This window comes from Sceloporus occidentalis, unplaced genomic scaffold (assembly GCF_023333645.1).
Source record: "Sceloporus occidentalis isolate IW3139 unplaced genomic scaffold, rSceOcc1.0.p SCAF_4, whole genome shotgun sequence".
NCBI lineage: Eukaryota > Metazoa > Chordata > Lepidosauria > Squamata > Phrynosomatidae > Sceloporus > Sceloporus occidentalis.
This window is the reverse complement of record NW_028316984.1, coordinates 82693429-82720570: the sequence shown is the minus strand read 5'-3', so window position 1 is coordinate 82720570 and position 27142 is coordinate 82693429. Positions and strand designations below refer to the sequence as shown.

The 27142-nt window shown below is 44.2% G+C and overlaps 1 protein-coding gene across 4 annotated transcripts in view; it reads left to right on the top strand.

The window, feature by feature from the left end:
- Positions 1-27142, top strand: part of KDM2A (lysine demethylase 2A) — a 65486-nt gene that overhangs the window by 26748 nt on the left and 11596 nt on the right. For 3 of the 4 annotated variants that reach the window (XM_089520591.1, XM_089520592.1, XM_089520593.1), the window contains 12 exons: positions 1208-1254; positions 1800-1978; positions 2362-2468; positions 3595-3688; positions 7156-7309; positions 8328-8443; positions 15394-15520; positions 16480-16871; positions 25044-25127; positions 26110-26376; positions 26689-26820; positions 26923-27012. In XM_089520591.1, coding sequence (XP_089376717.1) covers positions 1208-1254; positions 1800-1978; positions 2362-2468; positions 3595-3688; positions 7156-7309; positions 8328-8443; positions 15394-15520; positions 16480-16871; positions 25044-25127; positions 26110-26376; positions 26689-26820; positions 26923-27012 — 1789 coding nt within the window. Of the gene's footprint in view, positions 1-1207; positions 1255-1799; positions 1979-2361; positions 2469-3594; positions 3689-7155; positions 7310-8327; positions 8444-15393; positions 15521-16479; positions 16872-25043; positions 25128-26109; positions 26377-26688; positions 26821-26922; positions 27013-27142 lie in introns of those variants that run through there. The other variant, XM_089520594.1, reaches the window with a different exon arrangement.

Below are 27142 nucleotides of genomic sequence, written 5' to 3'. Positions count from 1 at the left end.
TGTTCTAGCAGCCTTAATTTACATAGAGAGTTGTAAGACATGCTGGGAATCACAGTCCAACAACAGCTAGAAGTCTACATCATTCTCATTTTTGTTGTAAATTTTAATTATCATGGGAGACAACCTTGCATGACTGTGTAGCACAAATGATAGGAGTCTTCGAACTTCGCCTTTTAGAAACATCCCACTAGGTAGGGTTTCTCACGGGCCCAAAGTGCTAGCAGTTGATAGATGAGCAGTTGCTAATCCTTCTTCTGAATGAAGATATGGCTGATGGTATCAGAGCCTGCAGGTAATCCAAGAGAATGAACAAAATCATGCTTTCTAGTCTCTACAGGCTTTGGACATCTGTGAGATTAGGCAATGTTAGTAGTTCAAGCATTGGTCTATGAAACTGGGAGACTAGGGTTGGAAGCACCACTCAGTCATGGGTGACCTTGGGCAAGTCACACTCTTTCAGACTCAGAGGAAAGCAGTGGCAAACCCACTCTGAATAAATCTTACCAAGAATACATAGGTGGCCTTAAGTTGGAAACAGCTTGAGGACACACAACAACAGTTGGTTTTTGACCCAAAACAGACATTAGAGGAGGTTAAAATGAATCCAAATAACCAGTTATACAAAAGTCAGGTTGTGCATTCCACAGAATAACTAGAGTTGAGTGCCACCCGTGCCAGCTGGAAACATTGAGGGCATTCTGATTCAGAGGATTCCTGTTCATTACCAGGAACTGCTCTTGTAGACTTTGGTGCACCTGGGAAGGGGAATGGCAGCTAATAGTCAAACTTCATTTGCTCTTGTTCATTGTATAAGTATATTGCTTTTCAGTTCAGTTTTACAAAAAGTGGATTACATTAACATGAGTATCAATTTTATTCTAAGCTTAAAAGATAAAGTGGTGATCCTCTTTTTTGAATTGGGTACGGTTGTGGCTGAAAATGGCTAACAGAATGATAAGTTGAGTGTGTGCTTATCTTCTTCACCATGGAATATTGGCCTTCAGTGAAGACTTGCAACACCTAAAGAGCCAAAGTTGAGAGGAAAAAAAGAGGTGTCCCACCTTCTCATTAGCTCCTTACAAGACACATACATTCTGACAAAATTGTGTAAGCTTGAGGTGCCTCACATAAAAATGCATGGGGGAAAAATGCATGGAAGACAGACCTACAGTGGGAATGTCATATTTGGTGTCTTTTTCTGTTGCAGGATGCCAGATCCAGACTTCAGTGTGAATGATGTGCGTCTCTATGTAGGTAATTATGCACTCCTGTTCTAAGTTAATCAGGTGAAGTCAGCACTCTGTATCCACAGATTCTTTATCCATGGATTCAAGCTCCCACAGCTTGAAATTTTTTTAAAAAAATAATGTCCAATCAGCAAACTTTGATTTTGCCATTTTATATATAAGGGATATCATTTTACTATGCCATTGTATTAAATGGGACTTGAACATCCACAGATTGTGGTATCCATGGGTGGAACCAAACCCCAGCAAATACTAGGGGCCCACCCTGTGTTTATGTGTGTACACACACACACACACACACACATTAATTTGGCATAGAATTTGATTAACATTTTAAATTAAATAGCAAAACTCTATCCTTTTTGGCAGACAGTAGAAGAATATTTGTTTAAAAGCCAAGGTCCCTAAGTCCCAAGGCCTTAGGTAGAAAATCTATGCCTTCTCCATCATAGGCCTCCTGTCTATTTTTCTTCCATATCTCCTATACTTGCTTTCTATCTTTCCTGTTGCAATTCATAGCTAAAGTAGTCATGTATCTCTGTGTCTAAATAGGGAGTCGCAGGATGGTGGATGTAATGGATGTTAACACACAAAGAGACATTGAAATGACTATGACACAGTGGGCACGCTATTATGAAACTCCAGAGGAGGAGCGAAAGAAACTATACAATGTAATCAGCCTGGAATTCAGTCATACCAGGCTTGAGAACCTGGTGCAAAGACCAAATACGGTTAGTGGGGTGCACTTCCTTCCCTTGGGGACTTCATCCTTAAATAGTCATGGAGAGTAATTCTCTGGTAGGTGCAGTGAAGCAATCAACATGAATATGGATTAATCCATGCCTAATTTTGATCAGACATAATTATGCATCTGGCTTTATCTCAGTATGTTGAGACTTCTTGGTTAGGTATTATAAAATTATAATCTGTTCTCAGAAACTTAAATGAGCTCACTGATCATGCTTCTCAACATACAGTCCTTCATCGTTATTTCACTGAACTACTTTGACAGCTTGGAATTGTATTCTTTGGCATTAAGACTGCCTAGTAATACAGTATTTGAACTGCCTTTGTTTAAAATACAAATTTTGGTCTAATACCTATATGGTTTCAGGTGGATTTGATTGATTGGGTTGATAACATGTGGCCAAGACATCTGAAGGAAAGCCAGACAGAATCAACGAATGCTATTCTAGATATGCAGTATCCCAAGGTGCAAAAGTAAGTTGATTGAGATTTTGTGTGAACAACCTGCCCCCTTCATTGGGGTGAGATTTCAGAATAAAGTCTGTTGCATCTGTATTTAAAACCAGAATCTTAAAAGCACTCCCAAATCTTATCCCAAGCAATAATAGAAGCACATTATATTGTAGAAGGAAATTAATGGGAATTGCAACAGTGCTTCCTCTTACCCACTGTTCTGATAGAATGGTAGATATTCCTCATGTACTGATTCTGATGGGCCATTCTAGGACAACATTGATTGGTATGGGAATCAGTATTCTGATTGTCTAGAGCAGGGGTCGGCAACCTCCGGCCCGCGGGCCGGATGTGGCCCGCGAAGGCCTTTCCGCCAGCCCCTGCCTGCCCCGGCCGCCGCCGATTGCGGCTTTTCCCTGCTCCCGGGTGCCGCCATTTTGTTTTTCAAAATGGCGGCGGCCTACAGGCGAAGTCTTGTGCGGCCACAAGAAAGGTTGCGCGAGACTTTGCCGAGGCCCGCTGCGGCTGCCAGAGCCCTCGAATGGGGCTCCAGCGGCGGCAGCGACCCTCTGGGAGACCTGTTGCTGTCGCCGGGGCCCTCCAGGGGGGCTCCGGCAGTGGCAGCGACCCTCTGGGAGGCCCGTTGCCATCCCCGGAGCCCTCTTAGAGGGCCCCAGCGACGGCAAAAGAGCCGGCAAAGAGGAGGAGCTGTTCAGCGCTGGCGGGCCCCGCCGGCTTTTTTGCCGGGCTCTGATGGGGTCTGGGGCCCCGTCAGGGGCCGGCAAAGAGGGGGAGGCCTGGCCCCCTGGGGGTGGAAGCTCCACCCCCGGCATGTGGCCCCACCCCAGACGGTGGAAGCTCCACCCCCAGCACGCAGCCCCGCCCCGGAGGGTGGAAGCCCCACCCACCCCCACCCCCCGGCTTCGGCCCCCCAGTTGTCTGAGGGACAGCAACCCGGCCCCCGGCTCAAAAAGGTTGCCTACCCCTTGTCTAGAGATTCTGGATGATGAGAGCTCTTACCCAGAATACAAGTTATCCATACGATACTGTCAGCAAACACTCCAGGGCCAAACATTTATTCAGTTTTTGCATAGAAATGCATGTTTGGACTTTGAGTTGCAATCTCATATTGCTCATTTCATTTCAGGTACTGTCTTATGAGCGTCAAGGGCTGCTATACTGACTTCCATGTAGACTTCGGTGGCACTTCAGTATGGTATCATATCCACAGAGGGGGGAAGGTATTGTGCCAGCAAGTTTTTCTATTTTGTGGAGAAGATTGGGCAGAATTTTTTAAATGTTGCAAGTAGAATCTAAATGGAATTTCTTTCTTGCCTACCAAGGGATTCTGTCAGGTATGAGGTCATTTCTGCTTTTGTCAGCCTTAAACCAGCTTCTCACTAAAAGAAGTAAGGGTCAGAGATGGTATAAATGACTGAAGTATAGGTCTTTTGTCCCCATAGTACACTTGCCCACTGAGGAGCTGCTCTATTATTAGCAACTTCTTTAATTATCTGGGAACTACATGCAGCTTATCAGATGGTGTTTGGCCACCAAGTGCAGAATCTATAGTATTGTGTTGTTGCACAGGATTTTGTAATTCATAGAACATGTGAACCAATATTTTATTTATATATATATATATATATACATACACACACACACACACACACACACACACACACGTGTGCTTTAATTAGTTATAATATCTAAATTGACTGCTTTGATGATCTTTTTTTTAACTTATTTTTATTAATTAAAATAACAGTGACAATAAATCATTGTTACAAAAAGAAATTATTTTCATTTACATCACGTTTTGTTACTTGTTGCTCCATGCAAATTACCATTTTCACAAATGTTATAATTTCTCTTCCTTGCTCTATGTTTACATATAGTATATACTTCAACACAAATCTTTGATATCTATGTTTATATTTTAACTCTTCCTATGACTCATCTCAATTGTGTACCTAATCATTCAATTTCCAATATTCTTTGATGATCTTATGTTACATAAACACAATGTGAGTACTTTAAATAAATCTGTTAATGGATCATTCATTGAAATGGTTTCTAAATAACACTGAGAAATTATGTGTCTACTTGATATGCTTTGAAACTTTTAGGCTTGTGTTGAAGTGTTACATAATAATCTGTGTATACTTTCAGGACATCCAGTCACTGGTAGTCTTTCCATCCTATTCCTGTTTTACAAATACTCATGGGCCTTTCATTTAACCTGCTCTGTAAATTGAAACAAATGTTTGTGCCCATATATAATTCATAATTAACTATTACAAGTTATTTCTCAACATATACAGTGTCTGAGTGCATCTAAACATACAATTCTAGGTGGAACATACAATTTTAGACAGTCCATGTTTTCCTAACTTCTTGTACTCTTTCTCCCTCAACACCCTTCTCCTTCAAACTAGAAGTACACAGTTTTGAATTCCTTTCTTTGTAGGTTCCACAAGATTAGGGCAATTCTAGTATTACTTTTCTCCATTGGAAACGTCCTACTGAGAGAAATTATCTATCGGTCATTTGAGTCTCAGTGTTTGGATCATACTTAGCAAGCAATAAGAGAGAGTGTGTAGCAAATACTGTTATGTTTTGTTTTCTCTAGTATGCGTGCTGTTTTTGTGTCATTAATGTTTATGCACATACAAATGCCTACTGAAGGCAGATGTAGCAAATACAATACTAAAAGCCTATTTGAGCCTCTTCTTTTTGAAATATAGTCACCCCTCCATTTTCACAAACTTGGAATCCGCATCCCTTGCCTGTTCACGGGTGGCAAACAGAGGGAGACGAAATGGAGCGCACCATCATTCAAGCCAATTGGGCTTGAACATTGGTAATTTTCCATTTTCACGGGGGGTCCAGAACAGATCCCCCATGAAAACAGAGGGACAACTGTACTTCTATTGCCCTATCTGGTTGCCTCCATGCTATCTTAATATAATTTGTATTCATGCTGATTTAGTTACTTTGGACATTCAGTGCCTCTCCACCAACAAAAGTTTATTTTTATATAAAATATGTAGTAATCTATCCTGGCAATATAACAGTAAAATTAAGTGTGAAAGGCAAGTAATGTGATAGGACTTTTGAAAAGTAAAGTCCATTTTTTCTGAAGATATATATAAATGGGAACTGAATCTTAATTGCAGTTTCCTGTTATCTCCCTTAATATTGAAAAGAATGGTATAACATAGTCTGATCATTGCTACCAAATGCAGGCCATAACGGTTTCACCTGCACACTGTATTCAGAATTATGGCATGACTTTTTCTACATTCTTTTCCTAGTCTCATTCTTGGCATATTTCATTGCTGCAGTGACTCTCATTTTTCTGAGATGTGTTAGCTCTGCAAACTGGCCTCTCCAACCAGACTTCCTGTAGCCACACAACATTGTGGCTGCTCCTTACAGTGAATAGTTCTGCTCTCCATTTGCATTTATATCAAGATACATGTAAAACATACAGGATGTGCTCCTGCACTCAGATGGTTGTTGTTCTGCTGCTTTTGGTGTGTTGAGCTAAAGGTCTGATCAGCCATTGCCAGTATAACTGTTTATCCTGCTGGCTGGGGCTGATGGTAAGCATTCTGAAGGCACCAGTTTGAGGAAGGATGTTCCACTATGCACATAGGATGGACAGTGTTGAAGTGGTAGAAGCAAAGAAGTAGTTAAGTAAGGACAGAGATACCGATAGAATGAGCCAGCATGGCGTAATGGTTTGAGTGTTGGACTATGAATCGAGACCAGGGTTTGATTTCCAGCTCAATGATAAACCCACTGGGGAACCTTGGGTAAGTCACATGCTCTCAGGGGAAGGTAATGGCAAACCTCCTCTGAACAAACCTTGCCAGGAAAACCCCATGAACCTTAGGGTCTCCATACAACAAAAATGACTTGAAGGCACGCCACACATATACACACACTGATATAATGCTTCAGAAAAGGTTTTGTGGAGAACTTGGTGTTGAGAATCCACTACTTGGAAGGAGGGTTGTTGCAAGAATAAGACAGTTCTTTGGGTGCATCCAGCAGCATGCAAGAGGACAGAGAGGTGGGAGTATGAAATATGGAGGAAAGTGCCAAGTGATTTAATTCACCTCTTATGTGATTTTTGTCCACATTAATTCATACCTACCAGTTGCAGTTTGAAGGAGATGACATTTGTGCCTCTCCTCCAGAAGAACCATGATTGGCAGGACCTGGCATGTCTCCAAGCATGTAGTGGGAATTCATGTTTCTTTTTCACATTCAGTATACCCAGTCTGCTAAATAATGTAGGATGTAGGAAGGTTACTAGGAAGACAAACTTTGACAAATCACTTTCTGTCAGCCACTCGTTGCATAGTTTAAAAATGCTGTTCTGAGTCCCTTTTAAGCTTGTCTGAGATTATATTCTTGTTGTTGCTATTGTTGTTTGTCTTCAAATCATTTTCAACTTATGGCTACTCTGAGGTAAACCAAGGATTTTTTTGGTAAGATTTGTTCAGATGGGGTTGCCATTTTCTTTCTCTGAGGCTGAGAGAGTGTGACTTGCCTAAGGGCCCCTCCCAGTGGGTTTCCATGGCTAAGTGGGAATTGAAGAATCCTAATCCGACATTGAAACCAAAGTATTAAATGGAACTCTGGTTTTACAATAGAATACTTTCTTTAATCAGTTTTTTTTTTTTCATGCTTGCAGATCTTCTGGTTAATTCCACCTACTCCCCAGAACCTGGAATTGTATGAAAACTGGCTGCTTTCAGGGAAGCAAGGGGACATCTTTCTCGGTGACAGAGTGTCAAATTGCCAGCGTATTGAGCTCAAGCAAGGCTATACTTTTGTCATACCCTCAGGTAGATGCAACAAAATTTAACAACTTTGGGGCTCGACAGACTGGCATTATATGCCAGTGTAGGGGCATGGTGTATGCACACTGGCCCCCCTGACTCTGCCCCCACACCACACACCTGACCAGACACGGGTGGTGTCACGCCATGTCTTCAGTCCAGTGTTTACATGCACTGCACTGAAGAAGTGGCAAAAAGATGCTGCCACTGCAGCTAGGGCACCCTTTCCACAGTGCAAAAAGGAACCTCTTTTTGCGGCTTTTTTTTCCCCACCGCAGAAAGGCCAGATCGGGGCCACGCATGCCGCAGCCCCAATCAGGCGAGGAAAGGGGCAGCACAGAGCCCCATACTCTTGTTAAAATGAATATATCTTGTGGCTTCTGTGTTAACCTTGCAGTCTGTCCATGAGAGGCTAAGTTGGTCGCTTCCCTGCTTTCCTTCCACTGGCAGGCAAAGACATTTTTATTTAAGCGAACTTTTAATGGTTAAGCAGGGAAGGTTTTGTTTTGTTTTGTTTTAATTTTTATGGTATTTAATGTATTTTATGGCATTTAATGTGGGAACTGTTTTTAAAATTTTTATTGTAAACATTTTGAATTTACTATTTTTGGAAACTGCCTTGGGTCCCATCTTGGGAGAAAGACAACATATAAATGAAGTAAAATCAATCAATAAATAAAATAAGCAATTGTTGCCTTTTTGAGCCCAGTAATGTCTGCTACACGTGGAAAGATTTAGGAGTACAGGGGAATGAGATGCAGTCAAGGTTAGAAAATAATCTGTTTCAAGTTAAAGTATCATTCCTATGGAAACAAAAACACATATTTTACATGCATGGTGGTAGTAGAACTTTGTATCTTTCAGTAATACCAATATCTGAGTCTGAGTCTCTGTAGACAACTTTGAATTCAGAAAGTATCGCAGCAGTTGGAAATTAGAAAGCACAGAAACTCCAGCTTTAGTGGTACAAAGCTTCCAACTCTGAAATGCCAGAATGTGTAATCCATAGGCTCTTTCCTTTCAGGTTGGATTCATGCAGTGTACACTCCTATGGACACCCTTGTTTTTGGAGGTAACTTTCTGCACAGCTTCAACATCCCTATGCAGCTGCAGATTTATAGTATTGAAGACCGTACACGGGTAAGAAGCTTTAAAAAGGGGGTTTCAAGCTTGAAAGTCTTGTGCATTTTAAAAGTATTGCTCTCATAGAATTAGAAATTCCCATAGACTTTTCTGTTTATCTTTATTACTTACTTGGTGAATGAAATGAAACTTGGTGAAACAGCTATTTTTCTGGGGAGCATATGGTATTGGGATGTTCTATATTGCTCTTGGAAGATAAGTGCAGGCATTGGCACTGTGTGGTCTTATATTCTATGTAATAGTTATTACACTACTATCATCACCCTTGTTCAAACCAGTGTTACACTAGAATACTCACACCAAAGAAAGCCCGAACATATCAAGTCATTGCATGAATCACCAGAGAAGGCATGAGTATTCACATTGGCATTCACATTAATCTCCATGTCTTCTGAAAGATGCTCTTGTTGGGCAACAGGTAAATTTAAAATTAAGTGTGTACTAAAGATGTACACAAATTATAATGATATTCCATCATGTTTTAAAGACAGAGAGCATAGGAATTACCTTTCTGGATTAAACCAAGATTACATCTAATCCAGTAGTCAGTTTCCATCACACTAGATAACCGAGAAAGTTCAAAAGCAAGACAAAACATGATGATGATAATGATGGCCTTCAAATGGTTTGTTTTCCAGCCGTGAAGGCGGAGCCATCCTTCATAAGGGTTGGTTCCGCCTGTTCATTCCAATCAGGTAGGACCTAGAATTCTGGGCGTGAACCCTGGGGAATCCATCCCCCTTGTTGCCCAGTCTAGTTCCTGCCTTCGCTCCATCAGGTCGCTTTTTTCAGACTCCCTTCTCTTCTTCTTCACCTAAAAAAAAAACTTTCTTTCCTCTCCTTTCTCCCTTACCTCCCCTCTCCTATGGAGCAGGCTAGATGTGGGATGGAGGAGATGGACAGCCCCCGGATGTCCGGCGATTCCGGACATCTGCCAAGGGCTCCTGCAGCGCGGAGAGAGTTGGCCCGGACTTCTGGTGCGTGGCTCAGAGGCCGCGAGGCACAGCCGGAGGAGGGATATCCCTCGTCTTCGTGCTCTAATACGCCCGGCCGCTGCAACCTCACCCGAAATCGGGAGGGAGCGGCTCACTCGGAGGTCTCCAGGAGCGTGAATAACGCTGCAGCGTGCGGCCATGTCTCGCCCCAACCACTCCCGCCAGAGTTGGCTAACCTGGTGTCTGCCCTTACGGCAGCCATTTCTTCTTCCCTGCCCTCCTCCGATAGGGAGGCTCACCCCATATAGGAGCCCTCGTTAGTTCCTCTCAGGGACTCTGACTCTGAGGGCGACAGGCCTCCTGGGCGGTCTAACAGGGCCAGAGAGTCCTCAACCTCCCCTCCTGCCTCCCTTTCATCCAGGGACGCCATTCCCTTATCTGAAAGGGGCAAATTCGCACCCAAACACTCGGTGGCATGCAAATTCAAATCAAAAATGGGAGGGAACCATGCTTCATCCTTTGTTACCTCTGCTCATTCTAAGCTTAAACATAAGCGTAGAGCGCTCTCAAGAGTCAAGTCCTCTAAGCCAAAAAAAGAGACACTCCTCTGAGAATGAGGCCTTATCCAGATCCCATTCCACTTCTGCCTCTGAATCAGAGGAAGGAGAGTGGTCTGATGATAACGAAGTTGTTGAGCCTTCTTCGTCTTCTTCATACTTTTTTGTGCTGATGATTTTCCTATTTTATTAAAAAAGGCCATTATAGTCCTTGAGTTAGATTTAAAAAAACACCGACTCCTCATCAAGAAGAGACTGATCTTCCCAAGGGCAAAAAAGATTCCTTCCCTGAGCCTTCCCCGGCTAGTGATGGGGTGTCTTTCCCATCTGAATTCATGACAGTACTTAAGGAAGAATGGACAAAACCTGCAACTGTTAGACCCAATCCCTCTTCTATTAAAAAATTATATTGCCTGCCGCAAACCATGATGTCCAAACTATAGATTCCTCTTGTAGACGCTCCAGTGTCATCTCTCATTACATCTGCCATCTGTTCTAAAGATGGAGAAGATTCCCTTAAATTGCCAGAGGACAAAAGGGCTGGCTCTGCCCTCAAAAGGTCCTTTGAGGCATCATCCATTGCTATCAGGGCCGCCACCTCTACTTGTGTGTTAACCAGGGCTGCTCACCTCTGGGCCAAGAACCTCATATTAGAGGTGCCTCGGGGCAATCCCAGGCAACGGCCAGGAATTAATAAATTATTAAAGGTCTTGGCCTTTGCTGCTGATTCCTCCCTCAATGTCATTCAGTTTAGTGCCCATGCCCAGGCAGCTTCTATCTCTGTCAGAAGACATTTTTGGCCAAAAATCTGGCAGGTAGATTCTAGAGCTAAACAAAATTGAACTTTGGCTCCCTTCGGGGGTGTCAAGCTATTTGGTGAAGTCTTAGAAACTGTCCTTATTGAAACCAAAGATAAGAAAAAGGCTCTCCCTTCCATTCCCTGCCGAGAGGACAAAAAATCATCTTGTCAGGGATAATCTTCCTTTCGATCCTCCCATGGGAGGGGCGGCAGAGGTGGCGGACGACAGTGGTCTGACCAGAGATCTTCCTCTAGATCTCAATACAACAAGTCTTTTGGAAGATCAACTAACACAGGACAGTCCAATAATTCCAACTCCTCAGGAAAATGGAATTCATCTACATGACTATCTGGACCCCAGGGTGGGAGGGAGACTACAGCTTTTCTCTCAGATGTGGTCCAACACCACCTCAGACAGATGGGTCCTTTCCACCCTGTCATCAGGATGTCTAATAGAGTTTACGCACCTTGCAAGAGATCATTTCATCACTTCTCCCAGATCCCGCAGACCTCACAAACATCAGTTAATGATAGAAGCCATCGACCATTTGATCCAAATGGGAGCAGTAGAATCCCTTGTCTCAAATCTCTTGCAGATCCTATTCCAATCTCTTCATTGCTCCAAAAAGAGACAAATCTTGGAGAGCAGTCCTCAACCTCAAAAGGGTCAACAAATTTGTGACAAAACATCGATTCCGGATGGAAACGCTCAAAACGATAACACAATCTCTTTGAAAAGGCGACTGTCTGGCCTCTCTGATACATCCAGACCACCGCAGATTTCTACATTTTTGTTACCACAACAGACATCTTCAATACAAGGCACTCCTGTTTGGTCTTTCATCGGCTACAAGGATATTCACCAAAATCATGGTTGCCCTAGTGGCCCATTGGCTCCAGGGCTTTCGCGTCTTTCCCTATTTGGACGACATCCTGATTGCCTCATCGTCTCCATTACAAGGAACGAAAGATGTCAATTTCATTCTTACATCTCTATATCTCCATGGTTTTTAGGTAAATCTTGCGAAGAGCCACCTTGTTCCATCTCAAATCATCCAACACCTTGGAGTCATCATAGACACCAAAAGCTGCTCGCTACATCTCCTGTCAGAGAGAATCAAGACCATTCAAGATACTATCAAGTCTGTAAAGAAAAGTCCCTCGACAGATCTTCTCCTTCTAGCGAGGCTTTACGGTCTAATGATTGCAGCATCTCAATGCGTCCCTTGGGCTTGTTTTCACTCCCGTGAGTTATAATGGTTGATTCTGCCACACCAGGAGTATATCACTCACCAAATCCACAAACAGATTCCAGTCCCCCACAGAGTCAAATGGTCCCTAACGTGGTGGACATCTCATCACATCCGGCGGGGATGCTCGTTTCTACCTCCTCCGCCAGTTTTGATCACAGCCGATGCCAGCCTGAGTGACTGGGGAGCCAGCCTGGACAATCTCTGTGCTCAGGGACGATGGAACGAGTCTGAAAAATCTCACAGCATAAACTGGGTTAAACAGAGGGCCGTAAGGCTGGTGTTCCTGGCCTTTGCTCAACACATAAAAAACAAAATAGTTCTGTTCCGCACAGACAACATGACAACAAAAGCACGTCTACACCTACAAGGAGGGACCAGGTCATTGTCATTAATGAAAGAAACAGCCATTCTCCTTCATTGGGCGGAAGCCAACCTGTTGTCCATCAAGGCAGAACACATAAAAGGAGAACTAAACACAAAGGCCGATTGGTTGAGCAGGTTAGACATAAACCAAGTGGAGTGGCACCTCCACCCAGAGACGTTCAATCTCATAACTCAAAGTTTAGGGATGCCGTTGGTAGATCTATTTGCATCTCCAGTAAACAACCAAGTCTCCAGGTTCTTTTCAAGGTTTGAGACTCAGGGAGCAGAACAGATCGACGCTTTCCACTCCCCTTAGCCAAGAGGTCTTTATGCATTTCCACCGACGTCAGTGATATCACGATGCCTCCAAAAGCTAAGAAGCGAAAGGTCAACGATCATTCTCGTGGCTCCTCATTGGCCAAGAAGGGCGTGGTTTCCAGAGATATCTCAACTAGCCCAGGGCCACTTCCGTCTTCCATTACGCAAAGCCCTCCTATCACAGGGTCAGATAATATATCCAGACCCGGACTGGCTAATCCTTCAGGCATGGAAATTGAAATGTGATTGTTAATAAAAGATGGTCTTTCTTCCCAGGTGGTTGACACTGTCATTGAGTCTCGCAGGGATTCTACTCGTAGGATTTACGAATATTCTTATTGATCCTTTTCTGACTGGTGTGTCTCCAAGAATACCTTACCCTCGTCGGTTTCAGTTGATACCCTCCTCCTATACCTGCAAGATGGCCACGACAAGGGGCTCAGACCTAATACTTTTAAAGAGACAGGTTTCCGCTATTACATCGGCACTCCCGGCAAAATCAGCATTCAGATTATCCAACCACATTTATGTCAAAAGGTTTTTGAGAGCGGCTGCTCTCAATAAACCACCTACAATACATAGATATCCCAATTGGGATCTTCACACCGTTCTTCAGACCCTGACTAAGCCACCCTTTGAACCACTAGACACTGCAGAAGTAAAGTTTCTGACTTGGAAGACCCATTTCCTCACGGCTATCACTTCTGCCCAAAGAATCTCTGAACTAGGAGCCCTATCAACCAGAAAAGAGTTATGCATATTCAGAAAAGACTGTTTTGCTACGCCTAGACCCTACCTTTATGACTAAGGTCAATACTACCTTTCATAGATCTCAACAGGTTATTTTGCCCTCCTTTGTCCAGATCCTAAAAAAGAAATTGAAAAGACATGGCATACCCTAGATGAATGCAGGGCCTTACGCATTTATATCAAACACACCCAGCCTTGGCGAAAATCAGATCGTTTATTCATGTCATTCAGCAATACTTACCTGGACAAAAGGGTCTCTTCATCTACATTGTCAAGATGGATCTGATCATGTATTTCCAAGTGTTACACAGCGTGCCCGCGCCATACGCGGGTGTGCCATACACGGCCTTGAGCATATGCGCTCAAGCCGCGGGGCGCGCGCAGGGCGGAAGGGGTGACGCGTCCCATTCAATTGAATGGGCGCGCGCACGCGCGCCACCGCACACGAGCCCCATTGTTTCCAATGGGGCTCGAGCATAGGCGGAATTCACCTTACGCGGAGGGATCCGGAACGGATCCCCTGCGTAAGGCGAGGACGGACTGTACAGTTTCAGGAACAACTCTTCAAGGAAAGGTCACTGCTTGTTCTACTTGTAGTGCCACCACGTCTGCTGCCCTGGCCACAAATGCCCTTTTGTCCAATATTTGTAGGGCGGCCACTTGGTCATCTCCGTCAACATTTATCCATCACTACCATATTGGCGCCTTCCAATCGGCTGAGGCTTCTTTTGGTAGATGGATTCTTCAGTCTATTTTATAATTCAGATATTACCTCAGTTTCCCACCCAGTTCAGGGAAGCTTTGGTATGTCCTTTATGAAGGATGGCTCCGCCTTCACCGCTGGAAAAACGAACATTGGCTTACCTTGTGAGATGTTTGTTTTCAGTGTTGAAGGCGGAGACATCCTGCCCTCCCAAGACTGAGGATTGTGTTCCTGGTACCAGAGGGATCAGTTATACACTTTAAAGGTTATTGTTATAGCATCCAGGTTTGTTCGTAATTAATATTAAAACTTTTGTTGTTGTTAGCCTTTGATAATTTGTTATTAGACATTCCTCAGCTTGGCTATTCATTGACTGGGCAACAGGGGGGATGGATTCCCCAGGGTTCATGCCCAGAATTCTAGGTCCTACCTGATGGGAGCGAACAGGGGAAACCAACCGTTATGAAGGATGTATCTGCCTTCAACGCTGAAAACAAACATCTCACAAGGTAAGGCAATGTTCATTTCCCCAGTTTCTAGTCTTCATTCAGTTAGTGTCGAATTCTTGATTGTTTAGTTATGACAAGGATGAACTGAACTGCCACTGCCAAATATATAGATAGAGAGATAGAGAGATAGAGAGATAGAGATAGAGATAGAGATAGATATTGGATCATCAGTCCTCAAAGTGTGCTGCCCAAAAGCCTCGAGGGGCACAGTTTTCCCTTCAAATGCAAGTTGTGCAAGACTTTATTTTTCCCCCAGAGTGAGGAGGATGGAGATTGAGGCAGTAGCATCACAAGGGGTGTGTGGACCACACTGGGTGACATCTCCTCCCATGTACAGCAGGGAGGTGGAGGACCTGGTGTCCCCAGTCCCTGCCTCCAAGGCTGAATCTCCAAGCCTCACAAGGATGGTGGATCTGGTGTTCCCAGTCCCTGCCCTATAAGGCTTTACTTTAGAGTACAGCTGTGCAAAGCAGGAACGGGGAGGCCCTTTTCCTCCCTGCCCTGCACGCTGCTTTACTCTAAAGTAAAGCTGTGTGGCAAGGAGGGAGGGGCCTCTTTTGGCTCCCCCCAAAGCCCCACACACACACACACCAGGTGACACCCCAGTGCGGAATGCAGCTGGATTCAGGAAAAGGTAAAAATGGCTCTGGACCTTCCAAAGTTACCCTATGTAATCTGACAGTATTATATTTGTCTAACAAATGTCAGTAATTGATAGCATTTTCTTTACTTAGTCTTCTTGTACTTTGTCCATTGACAGGTACCAAATAAATTTCGCTATCCCTTTTATTATGAAATGTGTTGGTATGTACTGGAACGCTATGTCTACTGCATCACTGGCCGCTCCCACCTGACCAAGGACTTTCAAAAGGAGTCATTGAACATGGGTAAGACTTGCTTTAGTTTTAGAGATCACTCTACAACCCAACAGGGTGGTGTGAAAATACAGATAGTATGGCAGGATAGTGAAGTCAAGTAGCCTCTTATCAGTGGCTGAGAGGCAGGTGGTGCTATAGAACTGTTTTCCCCATCCAGGAAGCACAGCAGAGCATAGTGGCTTCCACATATGCATACTCACTCTTTTGCCATATCTGTATGTTTGTGTAGCACATGCAGAGCTCTGCTCTGTTCTCACTAGGACCAGGTTGCTAAGTGAAAAGTGCAAATGATGAAACACCTTAATTCCATTTAATGAGTATTCACCCTGAGACTAACATCAGTCAGGGAACCTGGGGCATTGGGAGCCTGTACCCCCTGCTTCCCCATGAATAATAGCAAGACAAAAGGGAGACAGACTGACCCATTTTTCAGCCAGAGGATCAGGAGCTGCAGGGAACTTACGTCCTTCCCTGCCAGAAAGAACACTGCTCTAGCAGAGGATTGCCTTGGCACAAACTGCTTTTAAATGTCTGCTTATAGTTAACCACCTTGCTCTGGCCTGGGAAAAGTTGATCACCCTCTTTCTCTCCCCTTCACTTTCATCTCTTCCCTTTTTATGTCTTGTCTTTTTAGCTTAAAAGTGTGATGGTAGGTTTGTATTATTGTGAGCTACCTTGGAAGGTAATTTTTCTGAAAAGTGGAATCAAATACAGCACACCCATCCCAACCACAGGTTTGCCATCCATGGATTTGAGCATCTATGGATGGCAAGCCTCATTGATTTCAATGAACATGTGTGCATGTGATCCTGGCACAGTGGTAGCCCAAATTCTGCAGGACTTGAGGTCATCTGGGGCGAGGTCCGGAATGGAACCCCCCAGAGATAAGAAGGGCCCACTATACAGTAAATAAAGCTGTCAGACAGACCTGTTAAACTTGATATCATTATTTGGGCTTTTTAAAACAGATATGGAGCTGTGCAGCTCCGAGTCAGGAAATGTGGATGAAGATGATGCAACAGCAGCGAAGGAATCACGCCGGCCAGTCACCAGACGGTCAGTCCTCACCAGCCCTGTGGCCAATGGTGCTAATCTAGACTATGAAGAACTAAATAAAGGCTGTCGAAGTTTGCCTGGTCTCAAGAGGACTCTCTCCATGGACTCTGAGTCCAGCCGTGGCTCTCACAATGGCCAAGCCTGGGATTCTCACAGCCCTCAGAAGGGAAAGAAAGTGCACCTGACACAGTTTGAGCTTGAGGGTCTCCGCTGTCTGGTAGATAAACTGGAATCTCTGCCTCTGCACAAGAAATGTGTACCCACAGGCATAGAGGATGAGGATGCCCTTATTGCAGATGTTAAGGTATGATGCAAATTTATTTGTCTCGTTCTTCTGTTGACTTCTTTAGCACTAGCTAGAATTGAGATTGAAAAGGCAGTATCCAGCCTTCATGCATTTACCATAGGCTGTATTCCAGCTGTTCAAAAGCTCAAAGTCTGCTTCACTGTAGTTGCTGTTTTCTACTAGGGTTCAGTTGACTGTTTTATGAAGCGTTTTATCAGTTTTCCTAAAGGCATTCATCCTTTGTCTCTGGGCATGTTAGATTCATCCACCTCCACATTGGATGTGCAGTTGTTGTGAACTTTATAACATGATGTAATGATATCTCACATCCTGTAATTGGCTCTGCAGGGTATTTTTCATTTCCCCTTGCTCTGAAGAGTGTCAGAGTGTCAACTAGCTTTATCCATAGGAAGCGGTTTGCACATTAGCAATGCCATCATATGGCATATGGCCCCAATTTCACCACATGTTCTTGAATATTTTGGAAAGCTGATTGAAATTGGCTTTGGGAACACATATCAAAACTTGTTCCCCTTCACTAAGCTCTTCTTTACTATTCTTTGCACTCCTGATCCCACAGCATCAAAAAGATTCTATGCAACCTACATATTGGTAGATGTCTTACAGGGGAGAAAAGTCCCCAGAAGATGCTGAAGTGACCCTGATAGATGAAGCAGTAGTTAATTATGTCTTTTGGTCCAAGAGCCAGAAGTAATAATTGATGGATATTGGGAAAACAGGAGGAATCAGTGTGTCCATTTTTCCTTAAAATTTGATAACTTTCTGCCTCTTATAACCAATATATACAGTCGCCCCTCCAAGTCCGCAGACTAAAAAATCCATGGAGGGGTGACTGCATTAACGTCAATGGGGGGAGTGCCTGTGGCACGTGCCCCATTCAAGCCTATGGGGCTCGAATATGCACAAGTTTTGGAATTTGCGAGAGGGTCTGGAATGGATCCCCTGCAAGTTCCAAGGGCCAACTACAATGGGCCCTTGCTTTACACAGGGATCCGTTCCGGACCCCTCCCCCCCCACGTAAAACAAAAAACGTGTATGCTTGAGCCCCATTATATTCAGCATATTGTTTGTGTGTCAGTAAAATTCTAAACTTATATGCATGTGAATGCTATTTATAAATTAGCAGTTAATGTAGTACACTCTGGAAAGTCTTCCAAAAATATAATGTGTAAACTAGCCTCTAGGGTTAAATGGGAGAGAACTAATGTTAAAAGACATTTCAGAATATTTATCTTTCATATGATTCTATATTTATGTTTACCATAAGTGGGTAACTGCAGCAGACATGGGGTTCACTTTTCATTCCTTATTCTTCCTGTCCGTTCCCTGGCTGTGCCCTCTGAAAGTTCCTTTTGGTTTCTGTTTACAATTGTTTTTCCTTATTTTGGTGTTGTTTATCTGACTTGGTGGCTGTTCATTAATTTGGGGTGATTATGTCTTCCCCAAATGTGGGTGCTTTAAGGGGCCTAAGCAGCTGTAAAAGAAACCCAGGGGGAGGTTTGTGTGGCCTACAGACTGTAGTTTGTCTTCCCGCTGTGTCACACCAAAATTTACAGTTCTGAACTCTGTAGGCTACTGATGGTGCTTGTGAAGTAAGAGATTTTGCTTCGGAGACAGAAATGACCTAGAGCATTATTGTTGTTGTTGTTTTCATTGTTCATGATAGAAAAGTTACAGATATATAGGCACGATGCATGCTTAAACACTTTTACTTACCTCAGCCTTCTAATGTGTAGTCATAGGTTACAACTAGGTAATTTTCAGCTAGCCAGTAATGCAGTGTACCATCCAGTAATACCTGTTTAGCTGGCATAGCACCTGCTTCTGTTAAGTGCTTGTTAATGTACTGATGTTTTGAAAATGTTGATTTGTGAGCCTATGTAGCATTTAGAAACTATTACACAAAACTGTTTGCATAATTTACAGCATTGAGCTACTGAGAGAGCAAGAGACTCTTCAAATTTACATTTCACGTATATTTGATACCAATGTTTATGCCACAGTACTATCCAATCTTGCCTGATTTTGGAAGCTAAGCTGGGTGGAGCGTGGTTAGTACTTGGATATGAGGCTGCTAGGAAACATTGTAGAGCTAGAAAGACTCCTGGCTGAAACTATTGCTGTCAGTCAACACTGAAAGTACTGGTAGGTCTGTCTCAGTTAGCTGCCTGTGTCCCTAATGCATTTCAACAACAAAACCAGTGGTGGTCATAAAAAATGTTGAGGCTTTGCTGTGCACAGGGACCCTGCATCCCAGAAGGGCCCACACTAGGGCAGCCCAAATGTTAGATCACAGTAATTCCTCTTAATAATGAGTTACTCTCATCTCCCTAACCTGTGTATGGCATCCACCAAGCCTCTACATAACATTTCCAACTTCCCAGTCAAATTGTGTGCAGGGTGACCAGACATCCTTTAGCCTTCTGTCCAGGAAGAGTTCCAAAATCTCCTCCATTTTGAGCATGACTAAGAAGCAAGAATTCATATGAGTGTTTTAGCTTGTCTTTTGTTGTGTCCTACATTTTTTGTGGAATGACCTATATTTTGTGATGCCTTGTCCTCCCTTGTGGTTATGACATCTGGCCACCTTGGTTGTGTGGCTCCTGGGTCTATGTGAGAAATGAGGGCAGGAAGCAGAGAGTCCTCCCTTGAAAACTGACAAGCACCCATGGGATGGCTTCAGGAAAACCTTCCCCTGTTACTTAACTTAGTTCTTTTCCTGTAGTGTAATTTAATAAGTGGATGGATGTAATCACGTAATGTGTGTAGCTCAGGGTGACCAGATGTTCTCCTTTTCCAGGATATGTAAACCTTCTGTCCAGGAGGGATTCCACAATGTCTTCCATTTTGAGCATGACTAAGAAGCATAAATTTGTATTTTAGCTTTTATTTTGCAATGCCTTATATTTTTCTTGAATGTCCTCCATTTAGAGCATGACTAAGAAGCATGAATTTACATCTCTATTCATGTTTTTAGCTTTTCTTTGGACATATCCCCCATTTTTCTGGAATGTCCTCCATTTTGCAGTGCCTTGTCCTCCTTTGTGGTTGCAACATCTTGTCACCCTGGTGAAGCTAGATGCTGCTGGTGTATAGTCGGATTATACTGAGAAGGGGAGTCCCTCCAATGTAGGACAAGGCTAAAAACACTCGAAGAAACAAGTTCATGCTTCTTGGTCAGGCTCCAAATGGATGACATACAAATGGTTGTGTCCTGGAAAAGGAGTGTATCTGATCACCCTGGATCCACAGCAAGCACTGTAAACCTTTCCCTTCCTTCCATCTTCCAGAGAGTGGAAACAGGGGAGCACATGACCTCTTAAGGGTTACCAAATGCCACTGTGGGTACTGAGAAAAACACCATGTATCAAGCAATGAGTTGCATGTGAGGAAGGCAGGGAGAGAAGGGCCAACTGAGGCTGCATCCTCACTGTGGAAATAATCCAGTTTCACACTGCTTTAACTGCCATGGCTCCATGCTACAGAATTCTGGGAATCATCTGTTGTGACACCAGAGCTCTGATCGAAAGATCAGTGTAACAACTTCTGAGTCATGAAGAGAAAGTCGTCACCTCTCCTTTGTCCAGGATAGAAGACTCAGGCTACATCTGCACTGCAGAAATAATCCAGTTTGACACAACTTTCACTGCCATGACTCAGTGCTATGGAATCCTGGGGTTTGTAGTTTGTTGTGGCACCAGAGCTCTATTGACAGAGGCAACTAAATGCCTCACAAAACTTCAAATCCCAAAATTCCATAGCCTGAGGCTGGGACAGTTAATGAAGTGTCAAACTGAATTAGTTCTGCAGGGAGGATGCAGCTGCAGCAAGTAGTGTGGCCTAAGAGCTTTTCTTGTGCTGTTCTCAAGAGTCTGCCTTAATGGGTCCTGAGTGACCAGATGTCCTCCTTTTCCAGGACATGTCCTCAATTTCAGCCTTCTCTGCAGGAGGAATTTGCAAATGCCCTCCATTTAGAGCATGTCTAAGAAGCAGGAATTTACATGTCTGTGAGTGCTTTTTAAGCTTTTCTTTGGCCATGTCCTCTATTTTGTGGGACCTTGTCCTCTTTTGTAGTGGGGACATCTGTTTGCCCTTTGCAAAATACCTTTGGTAGGATTCCCTCTCCCAGTGTAATGTGACCGTACACCAGCATCCAGCTACACCAGGGTGCCAAGACGTCATAACCGCAGGGGAGGACAAAGCACTAAAAAAATGGAGGACATGAGCAAAGAAGAGCTAAAAGGACAACGAGAAATGCAAGTTTATGCTTCTCAGTCATGCTCTTCATGGAGGACACTCAAGGAAAACTGAGGATATGCTGAAAGAAATGCTCGAAACGCTGACAGAAATGTAAAGCCATGCTTCTTTGCCATTCTCCAAATGGAGGACATTGTGGAATTCCTCCTGGGTAGAAGGCTGAAATGGCAGACACGTCCAGGACAAGGAGGACATCCTGTCACCCTGACCATATAACGCCCTATAGAATGTAGGCGATGGCCCAAGGAAAGCTAAGGACACTCCTAGAAACATAAACCCATGCCTCTTAGTCCTGCTCCAAAGGGAGGACATTGTGGGAGAGAAGGCTGAAAAGGAGGAAAAGTCTGCTCACCCTGGCTGTTCATAATATAAACATAAATCCATGCTGCTTAGCCCTGTTGAAACGGGGTGGGGGGACATTTTGAAATCCCTCCCGGACAGGTCTCTGGAGTGGAGGACGCGTCCGGGGAAAGGAGGACCCCTGGCTGTGCAGGCTCCAGCTTCTCCAATTGCAGGAGCAGGAGCAGCAGCCTGAGTGTGGGGCGGGGGGAGTCTCCGCAGGCTCCCGCCTGAGCCAATCAGGAGTCGTGGAACGGCGTGGCCCCGCCCCCTCTCTGCCGCAGAACGCCTGTGCCGCTGCTTCCCTGGCTCCCTCCCTCTCTCCTGCCCTCTTCCGTTGCAAAGCATTGCTGGGAGCTGCATGCGGGTGACGCAGCAGCATTGTTTGCCGGCGGGCGGGGGGAGGAGGAGGAGGAGGAGGAGGAGGCTGGCTTCGGGGCGCCCCAGCTGCGGGGGCTGAGTTTCCTGGCGCGCGGAGAGCCAGCAGCGGCGCCTCGCAGCCTTGCCGCCGGAGCCCCAACTTGGCAGACTGGGAGACAAAGGGAAAGTCTGGAACTTCTTCCTGCTCGACTTCTGGGCAGCTTCAGTGGAGAGAAGCAGGCAAGGTCAGGAAGCCTTCGGGGGGAAGGGCTGCCCCTGCTGAGTGCTGAACTTCTTTGTGCCAAGTCAGTGCTGGAGTTTAAGCAGAGCGGGAGGGAGGGAGGGGCTCCCTGCCTTATTCCCGCAGGAGCACAGATGGCTGCAGCTGCTTTGGAGGAGACTCTTGGCTGTTTCAGGACAGGAGCTCCCTCCATCCCTTCTCCTTCCAAGCCAGCCTCTGCATGTGGGGGCCCCTTCTCTCTCCTTGCCCCCCCCCCCCCGTGGGAGTGCTGCTCTTCCTAACATCCCGGGGAGTGAGTCGGTGGAGCCGGGTGCCTCTGTTCCCTCGGAGTTTGCCCGTCGGTACAGCTTCCCTGCGAGTGCCCCAGGCTGACCCAAGAGAGTGCTCCCTCCTGCCCCGTCAAGCATGTGCCTTCATGCCCTCCTCAGACACCGACCTGGGAGGAAGGAAGAGGGCGGCGCTTCTGCAGTTTTGGTGGGTGGGCCAGGCATGGAGGCTACTTCCTGCCCACCCCCAGGCTGCTTCGGAAGGGTGGAGAACTCACTGGGAATGGGAGGGGGGTGGTTTTTTCCCACCAGATTGCAGCACATGGAGCTTGTCCCTTTCCAAAATTATTTGAGGGACATTCAGGCTGCCTGCGCACTGCAAAAACAACCCAGATTGACACCACTTTAACTGCCATGGCTCTGTGCTGTGGAATTCTGGGAAGGTGGCTGTGGCACCAGAACAAAGGTGCCACAACCGATTACACTTCCTAGAATTCTATAGCAGGGAGCCATGCCTGTTAAAGTGGTGTCAAACCAGATTGGGGATGCCGCCTCAGCCTCTGTATTTTAAGTGCCTTCATATAATGCAAACAGATTTAAAACTGACATTCAGTCGTTAAAACTGCCAAATGCACTGAGTTGCTGTTTCAAACCAAATACTGAAATGTGACTACTGAGACCAGGTTTTTGAAATGTACTTACTCCCATATTCTATTGCTGTTCCAATTTGGAATAATGATGGTAGCATTGCCCAAATATGCAGTGTTGCCACCTAATTTTCCAACAACAAGAAGCAAAGGATAGACCTAGGCATAGCACTTGGGCAATGATAACTTTGTTCTGAGAGAGAAGTATGGTCATGATAAATACATAGCACATAGAGATCTCAGGGAAATATTAAATGAAATCGCTGTTTCTGCTGACTGTCCTAGTGTTAGGTTTATTTGAGCTAGATTTACACTTTTTTGAAACCCTGTTTTTCCTTGTCTTTCTTGCTAATGCAGCATCCTCTTCTGCTCTCTCCCACACCCCGGACGTTCATCATACATATTTTATTTCCCTTGTGCAAGTCCTTTGTGGTGTACTGCTTTTTAAGGGGAGGATGTGGAGTCTTGTCCCTAGAGAAGACTGAACAATATGCACCTCCTTCCCTGCGGTCCAAAACACACTGCAGAAATAATCCAGTCTGAGACTGCTTTAACTGCCCTGGCTCAGTGTTAGGGAATACTGGGAACTGTAGTTTTGTGAGACATTGAGCCTTCTCTGTCAGAGAGCTTTGGTGCCACAATAAACTACAACCCAGACTTCCCTAGCACTGAGATTGGACAGTTAAAGTGGACTCAAACTGAATTATTTCTGCAGTGTGTTTTGGACCTGTGTGTATCAGAAGCCAGTGCAGAAGGGGGCAGACTATAATCTTAAAATGCCAAATTTGCGCTACCCCAAGTTCTTGTTGTCCCCAGGAGTTACAGATCATCTTTTGTGGGGCTCTAAATTTCTGATTTAGACTGAACACTATGGACTACATTCCATGCCAGGGAGAATAACTGTTCTACTGGATTAACTACCAGTTCTTGATTCTAGAAAGTTCTGGGCATTTCATCTGCAGTTCATTGGTCTTACTTGGTATCTTACCTGTGAGTAGAGAACCAAATAAGATGTTGACATTTATTTTATTTTATTTTTTAAGACAAGTACATTTTTTGTCATGGAAGGGCATAAAGTCATCATGCTCAGAGATTTTGGGCTACACCCCCAGGTCATGGCAAGGCTCTAGATGATGGCGGAGAGAGATTTTAATTCTTTATAGCAAACAGTTTATGTTGCTTGTTCAAGACACAAATCAGTTGGAAAGCTGGTTAAATTGTTGGTGTGAGCCAGCCCTCATCCCTGATGACTTAAATCAGTCTAAGCTGCTGGAAAGCAGTCTCCCAGTACTAGCTTCATATGGGAATGTGAATCCCTTTGGTACGATAAATGCCAGGAAGAGCAAGCCCAGCCCATGCGGTGTTCTTTCCTTCTTGGCAGCAAGAAAGACTGCACTCCCTTTGCAAGGGGATGCCAGCAATGTAACCATAGTAACCTCAAGTAAATAAAGCACATCAGAAACGCCAGTTGAGAATGGGTGGGTGGGCTGGACAGCAGAAGTCTCAGAACAGGACTAAAAGCCAGAGTGCCTGGAATTGCATCCATTTGCTGCTAACTCCTAGGCATGGGCTGATAGTGTAGAGAGAAGCATACTAAAATAGGATGTTGGAAAGATTGCCATTGATATACTGTTCAAAGTATATAGCAGACTGATCTATGCAGGTCTGATCACCATAGTTAGACACTAATGCATCAGATGTGAGTTGGATGGAGGACACTGCAGCATAACAGAGAACAACCTTGGTCTCAAAGGATGATCTGTGTTATCCGCTTCTGTTTTGCCCTTTTTAAAAATTGGAGTTGGCATAGTGTTTTTTGGTATGTGTATTAGGCAATTTCTGGTCTGATTCCACCTCCCACCATTAATATAGCGTATTGTATTAGGCAAGCCACCATATCTCAATCCTCATCAGTAATATGGAAAAACTAACAGTAATGTATGCTATGGAATTGTTGTAAGGATTGTATCTGTTGAATTATTTTGAACTCTAATGTTCCATAGAAATATTAAGAGTGAAATGAATATTTTTATTTTAATGTATTTTGCTTCTGTTGTAGCTATTGCTCGAAGAATACGCAAACAGTGATCCCAAACTGGCACTCACTGCAATCCCTATTGTCCAGTGGCCGAAGAGAGATAAGGTAAATAACTGACCCATGACTTAGCTCAAATTTGCTTTGTAGAACATGATTTTTCCACTTATGTGTAGTTTTTTTTAGCTGGCTGGAGTAACTTCATAATTCAAAACAAAAAGCCAAGAAAAAGACTCTGCCACTTCCCTTATACCTGTAAGAACAAAGAGTGAAGGGCACAAATTGCAGATATACAAAAGTGAAGTAACAAAAAGATGATGATCATGGCTTCAATTTGTACCAACTGTCACTGCCAGAATTCAGAGCTGGTTAATAATAAACACAAGACTATTATTTAGACTTTCTGCTTCTGGGAGCAAAGTCCTCACTCTCCCTGCATGATCTGTTCTGTTCCGGTGCCTGTGATTGAATTTCATGCAACTGCATCTTGACATCTTGGGGCTTTTGGAAAGCCAGTTTGGATAGTGATTGAAATGTTGGACTGGGACTAAGGAGATCTGGGTGCAAGAGTCTATTTAGCTATGAAATTCATTGGATGATGTTCAGACAATCACTCTCTCAGCCTCACAGGACTCCTGTGGGGATAAAATAAGGGAAAGAGCCATGATACCTGCTTGAGCTCATGAAGGAAAAGTGGGAACCTGCCGGAGGATAACCATCACATTACCAATTTAGACAGCTTCAAAAAGTCTGTCAAGATGGATCTCTTCCAGCAGGCCTTTCCTGAATAGAAAACCCACCCACCAAGTTGAATTTATGATCCCTCTGAATCCGCTATAGCCCATTGTTTGATTTTGTTTTTTAATATATGATTTTAAATTGTTTGTTGTTTAATTGATGTTTTAGGGGAGGGTGGGATATGGGATTGTATGTCATTTTTAAATTATAAGCTGCCTCAATTGTCATCGACAGAGAGGCGAGATATAAAGTTTTATTATTATCATCATTATTATTGTCCCCGTACAGACAGGCCAAAATAAATGAGACAAATTCCTGTTCCTAATTTCTCACCATCTGTTTCCACTGACAGCTCAAATTTCAAACTCGTCCAAAGCTAAGATTACCCACTATACCTATCACCAAACCCCACACCATGAAACCAGCTCCACGGCCAGCAACTGTGAGACCCACAGTCTCTCCTATTGTATCAGGTGCACGCAGAAGGAGAGTACGATGCCGTAAATGCAAGGCCTGCGTGCAAGGGGAATGTGGCATGTGTCACTACTGCAGGGATATGAAAAAGTTCGGAGGGCCTGGTCGCATGAAGCAGTCCTGTGTATTACGGCAGTGCTTGGCAGTAAGTCCTGTGATATATTAAATGTCTTTCTTTGAAAGTGTTTGACTTAATTTCTTCAAGAAAACAGAATGCAGTCTGTGGTACTTTTCAGATGTGATGAGCAGAATTTAAGGAGGTGATTTTAAAAGGTCTCAAATGTTAATTAATGGTCAAATAGGAATTAGCAGAGAGATCTTTTTGTGGGTGTAGAATTGGTTAAGATGGAAAATGTGCAGTATTGTGTATGCTTGAATCCGTGTATAAGAAGGGCCGACGGTAATTATTCTTGAAGCTGTAGCGTAACTGCTTGCATTACTCTTGTTTACCTTGTAGCCCAGACTGCCTCATTCGGTCACATGTGCACTTTGTGGGGAGGTAGATAAGAATGAGGATTCACAAGACTTTGAAAAGAAGTTAATGGAGTGCTGCATCTGCAATGAGATTGTTCACCCTGGTTGTCTACAGGTGAGAAAGTCTGACCTGCATAGTCAGAAGCAGCTATTTAACTCATCCTGTGAGGAATGTATGCCTTCCTAGAAATTACTGTTGAGTTTCTTTCCCCTGCAGATGGATGGCGAAGGGCTACTAAATGATGAATTGCCCAACTGCTGGGAATGTCCAAAGTGCTACAAGGGAGATGAAGCAGAGAAAGGCCAGGTAAGAAATGGATTTTCCTTTCCCTTTACCATAAGAAATGGATCCATTATTAAACACTGCTCATAGATAATAAAGAGAAAAGCTTTTGCACATGGTAAGATTCAACATTCCATCTTCTTTGTATTTAAGC